The sequence below is a fragment of the Mauremys mutica genome, chromosome 2 (genome assembly GCF_020497125.1).
Source record: "Mauremys mutica isolate MM-2020 ecotype Southern chromosome 2, ASM2049712v1, whole genome shotgun sequence".
NCBI classification, from domain to species: domain Eukaryota; kingdom Metazoa; phylum Chordata; order Testudines; family Geoemydidae; genus Mauremys; species Mauremys mutica.
Genome location: NC_059073.1, coordinates 259,059,170 through 259,074,593, shown reverse-complemented (window position 1 = coordinate 259,074,593; position 15,424 = coordinate 259,059,170). Strand labels below are relative to the sequence as shown.

The following is a 15,424-nucleotide window of genomic DNA, read 5'->3' as shown; positions in this document are numbered from 1 at the left end:
CCTAAACATGCACACAGAGCTACAGTGAAAGAATTCTGAAGAGGTCACAAAGTAAACTGCATGAAATTCAATTTATCTTCCTTGAGGATGAAAAGATAAGCCAGCTCTCCTTCAATTGGAATTTTGAACAATTTGCTGTTGGGAATTTGGCACCACTTGGATTGAAGTAGCTAAACCATGGTAAAAACAGCTTTAGTTTTAATGTACACCTCTACCCCAATATAACATGACCCGATATAACACGAATTCGGATATAATGTGGTAAAGCAGCGCTCCAGCGGGGCAAGGCTGTGCACTCCAGTGGATCAAAACAAGTTCAATATCACGCGGTTTCACCTATAACACGGTAAGATTTTTTGGCTTCTGAGGACAGCATTATATCGGGGTAGAGGTGTAGTTTGTCCACGGAGTAGGGTAAAAAGCAGTGTCAGATAAAACTGTGATCAGTTGGGGGAGGAGGGTCCTAAAACTTATCAAAATTATTAAAATTAATTAACAGGAAGAAGAGATTTCAAATGTTTATATCTGAAACTTCCTGCAAAGCTATTTTCCCCAATAAAAAGAAAGACTTCTTAAATTAAGTGGCTGGGTGGTTTGTTTGTTTTTAATTACCCTCTGTTAAAGTTTTATATCTATTGTATAAGAGGATTAACATATTCCTGAGTATACAGTAACAGTGAGTTGTAGGCACTTCTTACAAAACATGTCAGCAGTCATGCACAGACTGCATTCTATTACCCGCCTTCTCATATATTAATGCTTACTGAAAATGCAACATAGCAGTAAAGAAACTCAGACAGGGAAAGCTGCTGACTCAAAAGAGCTGGCATGTGACATTCCTTACAAATTTAGGAGATCCCTGCTCTAACCCTTGAAAACACCATGACATAAAAACGTTGCATTATTAGCTGGCTTTCTACCAAGCAGCTGCATGTGAGATGTCCTGGTGAAAAGCTGACATAAGGAATGCTGTGTAACAGCATTCCTCATCATCATCCAGCTGGATCAGATTTCAAACAACTTCTACTTTAATTCAGTAAAACAACAAGCCTCAGTACCAACCTTTTAAGTTCACAGACAAAAACAGTGATACAGAAAATTACTGTAAAACACTCATTCCAACAATATCAAAACATTTCTTAACAGTTTTTTAAAGTAGTAAATAAAATACTTTCTTTTTTTTAAAAAATAAAAAGCAAAGATTTGCATAAGTACCTGATACCATGAGAAAATATAAATATGAAATTTAGGGGTTGACCTAAACTTTAGTCTTTTTTTTTTTTTACACTTCTAATGCTTGTGAGGTCCTTCCCTTTTAATGGATTAAAAAAATATAGCATTTCAGTCAATCCAATTAACAAAATTTCATTGTATTCAAACTGACCAACTCCAATGCCAAAAACCCCACACTACATCTCCCAGCTCACTGATGCTAGCTATCCTGAAGAGAGTATTTGCTTCCTGTTTTCAATGTAAAAAAACAATGAGGATCCAGGGGCACCTTCAAATGCATCTGAAGAAGTGGTTTTTTTATCCACAAAAGCTTATGCCCAAATAAATCTATTAGTCTTTAAGGTGCCCCCGGATCCTCATTGTTATTGTGGATACAGACTAACGCTACCCCTCTGATACTTGTTTTCAAAGTGTTTCTCTATCAGAGGGGTAGCGTTAGTCTGTATCCACAATAACAATGAGGATCCGGGGGCACCTTAAAGACTAATAGATTTATTTGGGCATAAGCTTTTGTGGATTAAAAAACCACTTCTTCAGATGCATTTGAAGGTGCCCCTGGATCCTCATTGTTTTTGTGGATACAGACTAACGCTACCCCTCTGACACTTGTTTTCAATGTGCTTCTCTAAGAAATATAATCTTACACAACACAAACAGGAAGAGAAAGATATTACTAGAAAGTTTATTAAGTCTTGTAATAGCCTTCAAATATTTGAAACAGAAAAAAATAATAAAGCATATCAAGGGTTCTGATGATTTTATAACCCATTTAAATCTCACGTATTTTACTTTTCACATAAATACGCCTTAATGAACATGAAAAGCAAGGAATTCTGGCACTATTCACAGTGATTATTCCATCCAATATGTGGAGTCTTATTTTCTACTTAAGCCTAATTTTCTATTTTTATATTAAATATCATTAAGAAATCAAAGGCCATTTAGTAGTGTTTATTAAATTGCAGTTTTTTGGATTTTGGAAAGGTTTTATAGCAAAACAGTATTAACTCCCAATGTCCTGCAAACCACACAATAGGAATAATTACTTTTTGTTTACAAGACCATAAACAATTGTAATCCAATATTTATAGGACAGTAGCAAACATATTAGGTAGTCAAATAAATTGAAAGAATGTTCCACTCTTTGCATATTCGTATCTTTAACACCTTATACTTTATTCCTATGGTTTCTGAATGCATGAAGGTAGCCAAGACTGGTATGTCCAACTACTCTTCACAAGCAGGTTACCTGCATGTTTCTAATACAACTAGCTGCAGAAACACGGTAAATGATGGCTAACTATGGTCCCTAATATACATGGAAATTGCCTAGCTGTTCTTAAGAGCCGATATGGATAAAATTGGACCAAATTATGTAGTTTTTACTCTGCCCTGACTCAGACAAAAAGATAAAACAAAACTTACTAAAATCAATAAAGTTTGTCTGAGGCAAGATTTCAAGAATTGGCCCTTTCAAGTAGTTGGTGCAAACATTTTTTTAATGGTTCATTAGAACAGTTTGAGCCAAGAAGAGTTTTCAATAATTGTATTAACAACAAGTTTTGCCACATCCACATTTGTCAACACAGTTGTGTTACCTAAAGCCACTTTCCACATCAGTTCTTGAAAGCCACTTCAGAACACACTAGGAAAGCTCATAAATGTTTTTCCTGCACTGAAGAAGCCCCCCCATGGCAGCAGCCATAGAATCCATAATGTATGGAATGGGAGAAATGCCTTCTTCCTGTCTAAAACAGAATTTCTACCATTGCTATCACTGGTGGAGTTGTGCCAATGCAGAAACTCCTTAAAATAATTCCCAGTGCAAATACAACTTTCCTGTATAGGTAGGTCACAATTAACATTCAATATTAATACTTCTTTAAGGCCAATCTACACTGCCAAAACTCCCCCGGAAATCATGTTATAACAATCATGATGTTGTGTAGATGAGGCCAAATCATGTGATAACCATGTTCCGAAACCATATCACAGCCTATGGGCTCTAAGTTCTTGTTTACAACAAGCTTATTCCTCTAAAATTTCCCAGTCACCACCATTGATTCAGCTCTACTGAGAATAGCCCTGGTGTAAACAACGGTAAGTGCGCCTAGCGGGAGCCCACACCCCAGCCCTCTCCCAGAGCCAACACCCCATTCCCCCGCCTCAGCCCTGAATATGCATATTCTTTTTACTACACTTGTAACCTTAGCAAATCAAGAAATTTCCACACAAACTTCATTCTAATCAGCTGCAGTTGTACCCAGATATCAATTCAACTAAAAACAAATAACAGTAATGCTCAGAGGGCTCCATTAGAATCAGGGTCCAATTGTGCTAAGTGGTAAAGGAGAAGGTTACATATCTATCTCAGCCACAACTCCATCTCCTTGCCCATGGGGGACTTTAATCACCCCGACATCTGCTGAGAGAGCAATACAGCAGTGCATAGACAATCCAGGAAAATTTTGGAGAGTGCTGGGGACAACTTCCTGGTACAAGTGCTGGAGGAACTGACTAGGGGCTGTGCTCCTCTTGACCTGCTGTTTACAAACAGGGAAGAATTGGTAGGGGAAGAAGTAGTTGGCAAACTAGGCAGCAGTGACCATGAGATGGTTGAGTTCAGGATCCTGACAAAAGGAAGAAAGGAGAGTAGCAAAATATAGACCCTGGACTTCAGAAAAGCAGACTTTGACTCCCTTAGGGAACTGATGGGCAGGATCCCCTGGAAAGCTAATATGAGGGTGCAAGGAGCCCAGAAGAGCTGGCTGTATTTTAAAGAAGACTTAATGAGGGCACAAGAACAAACCATCCCAAAGTTGAGAAAGAATAGCAAATATAGCAGGTGACCAGCTTGGCTTAACAGTGAAATCTTCGGTGAGCTTAAATTCAAAATGGAAGTTTACAAGAAGTGGAAATTTGGACAGATGACTAGGGAGGAGTATAAAAATATTGCTAGAGCAAGCAGAGGTGTAATCAGGAAGGCCCAGGCACAATTGGAGTTGCAGCTAGCAAGGGATGTGAAGGATAACAAGAAGGGTTTCTACAGGTATGTTAGCAACAAGAAGGTGGTCAGGGAAAGTGTGGGACCATTACTGAATGGGGGAGGCAACATAGTGACAGATGATGTGGAAAAAGCTGAAGTACTCAATGCTTTTTTTGCCTCGGTCTTCACAGACAAGGTCAGCTCCCAGGCTGCTGCACTGGGCAATACAGTATGGGGAGGAGGTGAGCAGCCCTCAGTAGTGAAAGAACAGGTTAAGAACTATTTAGAAAGTCCATGGGTCCAGATCTAATGCATCCAAGGGTGCTGAGGGAGTTGGCTGATGTAATTGCAGAGCCATTGCCATTATCTTTGAAAACTCTTGGTGATTGGGGGAGGTCCCAGACAATTGGAAAAAGGCAAATATAATGCCCACAATTTAAAAAGGGAAGAAAGTGAACCCAAGGAACTACAGACCAGTCAGCCTCACTTCAATCCCTGGAAAAATCATGGAGCAGGTATCAAGGAATCCATTTTGAAGCACTTGGAGGAGAGGAAGGTGATCAGGAACAGTCAACATGGATTCACCAAGGGTGAGTCATGCCTGACCAACCTGACTGCCTTCTATGATGAGATAACTGGCTCTGTGGATATGGAGAAAGTGGTGGATGTGACATATCTTGACTTTAGCAAAGCTTTTGATACGGTCTCCCACAGTATTCTTGCCAGCAAGTTAAAAAAGTATGGTTTGGATAAATGGAATATAAGGTGGACAGAAAGCTGGCTAGATTGTCGGGCTCAGTGGGTAGTGATCAACGGCTCGATGTCTAGTTGGCAGCCGGTATCAAGCGGAGTGCCCCAGGGGTCGGTCCTGGGGACGGTTTTGTTCAACAGCTTTATTAATGATCTGGATGATGGGATTAATTGCACCGTCAGCAAGTTCGCAGATGACACTAAGCTGGGAGGAGAGGTAGATATGCTGGAGGATAGGGATAGGGTCCAGAGTGACAAAGGCCTGGTCTACACTACGACTTTATGTCGAATTTAGCAGCGTTACCTCGATTTATCCCTGGACCCATCCACACAATGAAGCCCTTTTTTTCAACTTAAAAAGCTCTTTAAATCAATGTCTTTACTCCACCTCCAATGAGGGGATCAGTGCTGAAATCGGCCTTGCTGGGTCGAATTTGGGATAGTGTGGATGCAATTTGATGGTATTGGTCTCCGGGAGCTATCCCAGAGTGCTGCATTGTGACCGCTCTGGATAACACTCTCAACTGAGATGCACTGGCCAAGTAGACAGGAAAAGGCCTGCGAACTTTTGAATTTCATTTCCTGTTTGGCCACCGTGTTTGCAGAGCTCATCAGCATGATGTGCACATTGCCAGGGCACATTGCCTAACCCGTACTTTGTGAGAAGTCTATGACCATGTCCCTCTCGTCACCGCGCTGCGGTCGCCTCCTCGCCTGGTTTTGCACGAAACAACTGTCTGCCGTTGCTCTGACGGCAGGAGGGGCGACTGATGACATGGCTTACAGGAAATTAAAATCAACAAAAGAGGTGGCTTTGCATCAAGGAGAAACACAAACAACTGTCACACAGAATGGCCCCCTCAAGGGGTTTAGCAGGCTGTTGATTTCACAAAACAAATCGGGTCAATTTCTTGTTTTGCTCCATCTATCTTTTACATCTTAGGCTGGCAGCAGACGGTGCAGTACGACAGCTAGCCATCGTCATCTCCTGGGTGCTTGCCAGAAGATGGAAATGACCTGGCTGAGTCACTCCCATGTCTGCCCAGGCACCCCTGACCAATCTCACCGAGGTCAGCGAACAGAGCACCTAGGAATATGACGACAATGGCTATCAATCGTAATGCTCCATCTGCTGCCAAAAGGCAATGAGCTGCTGCTGTGTAGCAATGCAATCCCACATCTGCCAGCACCCAGGAGACGTACAGTGACGGTGAGCTGAGCGGGCTCCATGCTTGCCGTGGTATGGCGTCTGCACATGTAACCCAGGAAAAAAGGCGTGAAACGATTGTCTGCCGTTGCTTTCACAGAGGGAGGGATGGAGAGGGGGACCTGATGACATGTACCCAGAACCACCCGCAACACTGTTTTTGCCCCATCGGGATCTCAACCCAGAATCCCAATGGGCAGGGAGACTGCGGGAACTGTGGGATAGCTACCAACAGTGCAACGCTCTGGAAGTTGACGCTAGCCTCGGTACTGTGGGCGCAGTTCGCCGACAATGCACTTAGAGCATTTTGTGTGGGGCACACACAATCGAGTGTATAAAAACGATTTCTAAAAAATGACTTCTATAAATTCGACCTAATTTCGTAGTGTAGACATACCCCTAGACAAATTGGAGGATTGGGCCAAAAGAAATCTGATGAGGTTCAACAAGGACAAGTGCAGAGTCCTACACTTAGTAAGGAAGAATCCCATGCACCGCTACAGGCTGGCGATCAACTGGCTAAGCAGCAGTTCTGCAGAAAAGGACCTGGGGATTACAGTGGACAAGAAGCTGGATATGAGTCAGCAATGTGCCCTCGTTACCAAGAAGGCCAACGGCATATTGGGCTGTATTAGTAGGAGCATTGTCAGCAGATCGAGGGAAGTGATTATTCCCCTCTATTCGACACTGGTGAGGCCACACCTGGAGTACTGCATCTGGTTTTGGTCCCCCCACTACAGAAGGAACATGGACAAATTGGAGAGAGTCCAGTGGAGGGCAACAAAAATGGTTAGGGGGTTGTGGCACATGACTTATGAGTAGAGGCTGAGGGAACTGAGGCTTATTTAGTCTGCAGAAGAGAAGAGTGAGGGATTTGATAGCAGCCTTCAACTACCTGAAGGGGGGTTCCATAGAGCAGGGGTCCCCAACCCCCGGTCCGGTACCGGTCCGTGGCCTCTTAGAAACCGGGCCGCGAACCGACCCAGTGGAGCTTCCGCAGGCATGCCTGCGGGAGGTCCAGCTGAGCCGCGGGACGAGCGCTCCCTCCGCAGTCGTGCCTGCGGGAGGTCCGCTGCTCCCGGGGCTCAGCTGGAGCTTCCGCAGGCACGCCTGCGGAAGCTCCACTGGAGCCGGTGGACCTCCCGCAGGCGTGCCTGCGGAAGCTCCCGCTGAGCCCCGGACCTCCCGCAGGCACGACTGCGGAGGGACCGCTCGTCCCGCGGCTCAGCTGGACCTCCCGCAGGCACGCCTGCGGAGGGTCCGGCAAACGAAACCGGTCCCTGGACCCAAAAAGGTTGGGGACCCCTGCCATAGAGGATGGAGCTATGCGTTCTCAGTGGTGGCAGATGACAGAACAAGAAGCAATGGTCTCAAGTTGCAGTGGGGGAGGTCTAGGTTGGATATTAGGAAAAACTATTTCACTAGGAGGGTGGTGAAGCACTGGAATGGGTTACCTAGGGAGGTGGTGGAATCTCCATCCTTAGAGGTTTTTAAGGCCTGGCTTGACAAAGCCTTGACTGGGATGATTTAGTTCAAGGATCATCAACCTTTGGCTTGCGGCTCACCTGGGGGGCCAGGCCAGTTTCTTTATGTGCCGCATCCGCAAGTTCGACCGATTGCAGCTCCCCCTGGCTGCGGTTCGCCACTCCAGGCCAATGGGGGCTGTGGGAAGCAGCGGCCAGCACGTTCCTTGGCCCGCGCCGCTTCCCGCACTCCCCAATGGCCTGGAGTGGCGAACCATGGCCAGTGGGAACTGTGATCAGCCGAACCTGTGGACACCACAGGTAAACAAACCATCCTGGCCTGCCAGGGTGCTTACCCTAGCGGGCTGTGTGCCAAAAGTTGCCAATCCCTGATTTAGTTGGTTTCGGTCCTGCTTCGAGCAGGGGATTCGACTAGATGACTTCCTGAGGTCTCTTCCTCTGGTACAGTTACATCAAAAGGTCATAAACACAGAATATTCCTATCAGTATATATTTTGGAAAACAGATAATGTACAGTAACTCATCGCTTAACGTTGTAATTATGTTCCTTAAAAATGCTACTTTAGCAAAACGATGTTAAGCGAATCAATTTCCCCATAAGAATTAATGTAAATAGGAAGGGTTAGGTTCCAGGGAAATTTTTTTTGTATATTTTTGTGTGTATATAACTTTAAACAAATGATTTAATGCTGTACACAGCAATGGTGATTGTGAAGTTTGGTTGATGCGGCAGAGTCAGAAGGTGGGATATTTCTCACGGAATGCCTTACTGCTAAATGATGAACTAGCACTCAGCTGAGCCCTCAAGGATTAACACATTATTGTTAAATGTAGCCTCACACTCTGCAAAGCTGCAGGCATGGAGGGAGTAGACACAGCATGGCAGAGAGAGATAGACTGTGTGAGTGTGAGAGTGAGAGTGAGAGATTGCACCCTGAAGTACGCTGACCCCACTCTAAATACACTGCCTTTTTAAGTAGATCAGCAAGTTGAGACAGCAGCTGCTGCCAGCAAGTTCCCTCTATCCTGACCGCTGTCATGTCCCTCCCTGCTCTGTGGAGATGGGGTACAGGAGCAGGGGACAGGAGCGGGGGAGGAGGACACCCTGACATTAGCACCTCTCTTCACCCCTCCCACTCACCCCCCACACAGACACACACCAAGCAGAAGGCTCCTGGAAGCAGCTCCAAGAAAGAAGGTGGAAGCAGCACATGGCAGTGGAGGAAGGGACAGCTGAACTGCCTCGTAAGTGATAGCTTGCTTGGCGGCTGCCGCACAGGGAACTTATGGGGAGCTGCCAGCTCACCCTGGTTCCAAGCCCCCACCAGCTACCTCCAATGGGCTGCTCTTCCTGCAAGCAGGGGACAAAGCAGGCGGTTGCCAAATAATGTTATAAAGGAGCATTGCGCATCTTTAAACAAGCATGTTCTCTAATTGATCAGCAATGTAACAACGAAACAACATTAACCGGGACGGTGGTTAAGTGAGGAGTTACTGGACTGGACTCTGATTCATAGCTATTCCAATATAATGAGACAGTATTGCTTCTGAAGCGTCTATAAGAGAAATCAGAGGTGAGACAAGGTATATCAGAGTCAAATTGCTGAAAGGAAAGGTCTTATTTTGGACACTGATCATTATGGGATGAGGGCAGTGGTTATAGATGTGCAACCACATTATGGTAGTTGATGGTATTTCCAGTATAAGCTAGAGCCAAAATCATGTAACTCAATATTCAGGTACTCTAACAGCTCTGACCCTTTGAATATCTAGTGTATCTGCAGTAGATTAAAAGGGTTTGTGGTCCGTGTTGAGATTGCTGGAGAAGTAGAAGGCTGGTCATTAAAGCGCAATCAAAGATTATTTGTGGAACCTTAAAAAAACTACTAAAATGTTCAAGTATTTAATCATATTTACAACCTTCTAACTATTTTAGTTTCATATATGCAAATCAATACATATAATTACAAAGAGTAAATTACTAAAAATACACATCTTAAATACAGCAAGAGGTATAATTAATAGGAAAGGGACACTGACAGCTTGCATTAAAGAAGATCTAAAAGTATTGGTTTTACCCATCAAAACTCATTGGAAAACAAGTTTCAAAGTCCACGTAAGGGACAGCAGAGTCCTGTATATATATTTTTTTTATTCACTTAACACTTTGTTGACTCTTGATTCAACAACAGACATTTATTATACCTTAACAAGAGCTCTGAAATATATTTATTTTCCAAGCTTTCTAATGCAAAAGAATATTTTCAATGCTATTTTCCCCTTCATAAGAAGGGCTTTCCTGAGAAGCAACTGGCAAGGCTGCATTGTGTAGAACACTGCAGTGGCATTCACTACCACAAGCAGTGTAACTTGAAGGACAGAATGGATAACAAATCCACCAATACTGCCATTCCCCCAACATCCCAAAGAAAAATAATCCTATAATTCAAGCATTGGACTAGGACTCAGAAGTTCTGCCTTGATTCCCCATATTTAAAATTTAATAGTTTCATAAAATTTAAAACCAGAAGGGACCATTAGATTATCTAGCCTGACCTTGGGGATACCACAGACTGCTAAATTTTATCTAGCTACCCTTACATTGAGCCAAATAACTTGGGTTAGACTAAAGCATTTCAGTCCTCAGAAGACTAAATTGTGTGCCACAAGTAGCAAACAGGAGAAACTATGTGCCACCAATGCCCAAAGAACCTGCAATGTCATGGAGTTGATTAGGTGACATATGCCCAGAAGACCATAGCAAGCAATCTAGACACCATGCTACAAAGGAGCTGAAAACCCCCAAGGCCCCTGTCTATCTGACCTGGGAGAAAATTCTTTCCCCAACTCTAAACCTAGCAATCAGTTCGGCCCTGAGCATATGAGCAAGACACACCAGCCAAGCTTCTGAGAAAGAGGATTCACTGTATCACCTTGTAGCACTGATCTACTCTGTCCTTTGTTCTGTCGCCAGCTGTGGCCAAGTTCTGATGCTGGGGGGTGGGGGGGAGGAGACACACGAGGAACAGAATACATCAAGCCCACTGTGCATTTGGGAAAAAATTTCTTCCTAACCCCTGGCGATGAATTGATTGATGCTGGAGACCTGACTACAGCCATTGTCATAACACAGAGCTGTTAACGTTATCATAGTGAGGGCAATGCAGAACTTGATGTTCTCCCTATGACCCGTGAAAGAAGTTAATAAACAAAGGGATTCATAGATTCACATTCAAAGTCCAGAAGGGACCACCACAATCATCTAACCCAACCCTCCCACAGACACAGGCCATAGAATTTCTCTCAGAAACTAGAATAAAGCACGTGGATTAGAAAGATATCTAATCTCACTTTAAAGACTCCAAACAATGGTGACTCCACAACCTCCCATGTAAGCTATTCCAATTTTTAAATCACACTCACTGCTAGGAAATTGCATCTTATTTCAAGGCTGAATTTGTCTGACTTCAACTTCCAGCCACTGCATCTTGTTATGTCTGTGAGCCAGGCTGAAAAGCTTCCCACTGCCAGATATCCTTTTTCCATATGTAAGTACCAACACACAGCAATTAAGTCACCTCAATCTTCTCTGCCATAAACAGAATAGGTTGAGCTCCTAAAAGTCTCAAAGGCTTGTTTTCTAGACTCTGGGTCACTTTTGCAGCTGTCCTTTGAACTCTCACCACTATTTCCACATCCTTCTTGAAACATGGACACCAGAATTGGACATAGTATTCTAGCAGTAATCTTCTCAATACTGGGTTCAGAGACAAGGTAACTTCCTTACTTCTACTTAATATTCCCCTTTTTATACATCTGAGGATTGTATTAGCCGTTTTTTTTTTACAGCATTGCATTGAAAGCTCATGCTGATGTAGACATAAGTCCTTCCCTGAGTGCCAAAATGGTCTCCCTTCTTGTAGGTACAGCCCGCATTCTTTGTTCCTAGGTGTGTACTTGTGTGCATTTTGTTAGACTGTGATCATTTAATCAAGTGATTGAGATCACGATCAGTAACCAGTCCTCATTACTTACTATCCCACCAATCCTTATCTACAAATTTTACCAGCAAAGAATTTAGATTGTCTAGGTCTGATAAAAATATGGAATTGAGCCATAAACTGATCCCTGATGGACCCTACTAGAAACAGCTCCATGCACTGATGTCTCACTATTAGCAACTATATTTTGAGTTCTGTAAGTGAGCTAGCTTTTAATCCAGCTAATGTGTACCCTGTAGTTCTATATAATGCAAGTTTTTTAGTCAAAATGTCATTTGGTACTTTATCAAATGCGTTGGGGACATCCAAATAAACTATATCAACACAGTTTATCAACCAGACCCATAATCTTGTAAAAAAAAGACCACAAGTTTGTTTGTCAAGACTTACCTTTCATTTAACCATGTTGACTGGCATATTTTTAGCCTATAATTCTTTGTAGATACTATTTCATTGTTTTGTCAGGGATCTATAGTTCCCTAAGGGGTCATCCCTTTAAAAATGAGGATACTACTACTTCCCTACCTCTGAGGGCTGTTTAAGGCTGAATTCATTAGTGTATCTGAAGTGCTCATATACTATGGTGATTAATGCCTCAGTAAATCCTATTAAAAACAAGATAGGTACACAAACTGGGATACAGGAGCCACCCCAGAACACAGATTCTCAGCACACAACAGGTGCAAAGCCTCTGAATAGGTTCCCAAAATCTTGCTCATCCATCCCCTTTCAACACCAGAATTTGACCAGTCACACTAAATCTGAACCCCTTACAGCCACAGATGTGCAGGATTTGGCCCTTCATTAATATACTGAAAAAAGGACAGGCATTTCTAAAAATGCTTGGAACATTCTTTTATATCCCATTTAATAGTAAAGACATAAATACTCACTTAAGATTTCCTTTAATGATACTACTCAGTAAGAGCTCAGAATTGATAATGCACTGAACAACATTACAAGCAGATGTGAAGGTGGTAAATCACCACCGCGTCTTTTCGATCTCTAATTTCTGTGTTGAAGAACCTATTTGTAAATATGCATGAAAACTATTCTCTGAAACATGCATCAGTGTAGGTAGCTTGACCTACAACTTTGGAAGTCCCTGACTTTCTACGCCTGAAAATGAGTTGAACTCTCAACAGCAGCTTCCAATGACTGTTCATCTTCTAAAATGCATATGTAATTTACCCTTTATCCTAATGAATCTCATGATTAGAATCTTTTGTATTACAATACAGTTTCTTCCTTCAGTCAGAAATTTGTATTTTTAAATAGAGTTAATAAAATATACAGTGAACTGATTAGGTTTTCTGACTGAAATTCAACCTACAGTGGACAACTACAGCACATTATACTTTACTGTAAAATAAATATTAGCTTCTGATGCAGTCTCAGTCAGCTATTGTGTTAAAACAGTTGCTATTTTTGCTAGCAGGTAATATGATCTTTATATTATTTCAGTTTACGGTACCGTTTTCCGTTAAATAAAAAATTAAAAGAAAAAGAAAAATGCAACTTACCCCCATTATCTGTTCTCTTTAAAGCACCATCCTTATGAGGGCATAATTCACATCTCTAGGGAAAAGCAAAAACAAAACATAGAACATTATAAGAGAAACCATATAGATTATACAAAAGTATCATTGTAATTGTCTTTTATAATTGACAGATTAGAGTTTGAGAAGCAAGCAGATACACATTTCCATTAATCTAAACAATGCTAAGGATGTATTCATACTACAGAGCTCTTAGGGAATGAAGCTGCTAATTTCAGATATGTTTCAAACCATGGCACTGTACTCACTTAAATAGGAAACAGTTACTTGTAATTCTACTTCTCTCCAGATAGCTTTCAGAATTCTCATTTCTGGATCTTCACTCCCTAGAAAGACAGACCGACCGACCTCCAAGGATTTTTACAGGTTACATCCTGGTTCCTTTGGGATTAGCCCCTCTAAGGATTTGAGAGGGAGGAGCTAATCCCAAAGGAACCAGGATGTAACCCAAGATTGAGAGAGATATATTTGCTTCCACCAGAATCTCAAGGTCCATTGAAGTCATGAATACAACGAATACAGCTGCAGACATAAGACTCAACATTCATAGCATGGTCCTAGCAGTCACTGCTGCCTCTTACTTCTCCCTCCTGATACAACTGATGATGTCTTGCATCCTGTTCCAAGACAGCAGGCTTTGAGTGGAGATATACTTGGCAACATCAGTAGAGAATGGCCAATTCACCTGTGTCCCAGAGACAACAATATTCTTCCTGACCATCAGCTTGCTCTCACTCTGATGGCTAATCATAGTGAGGTGATGGAGGAGCCTACATCACTGACAATTCCTCTGAAGCAGGGTGTCAAACTCATTTAATGAAGAGTGACAAATTCCATTCTTAATTTTTTTTTCATTCTATAGCAAAACTTCCACTGGCAACAATGGGAGGCTTGCACAAATATCAAAAGGTAGAATTTGGCCTTTCAGTAGTAACTAAAACTTTTACATTACTTATTATTTGTTCAGTACACAGTTGTCATTCAGCACCATGCCAAGGGGTGGGGATGGTCTTTAGAGCCACTGATATTTTTGCCCTTTGTTTTTCCACCATCACCATCCTCTCCTGTCCATATCTTCTCCTTTTTTCTCTCAGCATTTCCTTCCCTACAGCACCTTTCAAATCCCACAGGCTTCACACTCACCCTTCCATCATGTCTTCTGCTAAAATGATGAGCAGTTAAATAATTAATGCTTACATGAAGGGGTCATCATGTGGCTTTAGAATTGGTTAGTAAAAAGATGGTTTCAATACCTGTCAGTCATTTTTTTAAGGCTGCCTGCAGACTCAGGCAGACAACACTACATCAGTTACACTCAGTTCACATTTTTGAAGGGTTTATTTGAAATCAGAAATGCTATTTTTTTTTTAATTAAAACAAATTCTGCAGAATCTGTATAGGTCATGTAGACCACAAAAATACACTTATGGGTGGTATGTTTGACAGACACCTGCCCTCCAGGCATCAAACACTAGCTGCACTAAGGCCCCTCAAAGTGGGAGTACACTGGGGTCAAAACCAATCCTCAACACACTAAAGGAGCTAATTCCACAGCGTGTGGCCAATCTTGGCACAATAAGCACTCTGACTGTGCAAACAGCTCTCAAAAATCTTGACACAAGCCCAAGTTAGCACTGAAAGTAATTACTACCGCTTCAGAGATTAACAGGATTGGCCTGCCTAGATCCCCAAATGTATATTACTACTGAAGCCTCTCAGAACAGTTTCCCAATTCTAAATACACTGGCAAGTCAGAGAGCAGTTTGCTTTCTCTCTGTGCCCCCTGGTATTACCTAATACTACTAGCACAGACTTCAAGCATCACTATCTGTACATGGCAAAACCACTGGCAGGAATGACACAAGATGCTTCAGTGGAGGTGGTGAAGCTATATCAGTGAACATATGGCAGAAAACTGATTTCTGCACTACTTGCATCAGTGCATACCCAAATCCCTCCAGAGGTGAGGCCAACTCAGGCTTTCCTCTTTCAAAGCACTCTGGTCTGATCTGAAGCTGAGATCAATGGAATCTCTAGAGTAAAGTTGCCTCAAGGAACACTTGAAAGCATTCCCTAGGACACCTGTGCATTTGAGACAGTATCTGCCCCAAACACTCCTTTCACAGGACACATGGAAGAAAATGCAACACATGACTTTTCATAACAGGCACGCCTCTGGGGTTAAGTATGCATATTTTGTCACC

General features: G+C 42.5%; 1 protein-coding gene across 5 annotated transcripts in view; it reads right to left on the bottom strand.

Annotated features, from left to right (window-relative positions):
* MLLT10 (MLLT10 histone lysine methyltransferase DOT1L cofactor) overlaps positions 1–15,424 on the bottom strand; it is a 239,406-nt gene that overhangs the window by 187,003 nt on the left and 36,979 nt on the right. For all 5 annotated transcript variants that reach the window (XM_045005045.1, XM_045005043.1, XM_045005044.1 and 2 more), the window contains one exon: positions 13,185–13,239. In XM_045005045.1, the coding sequence (XP_044860980.1) occupies positions 13,185–13,239 (55 nt within the window). The remainder of the gene's footprint in view (positions 1–13,184; positions 13,240–15,424) is intronic.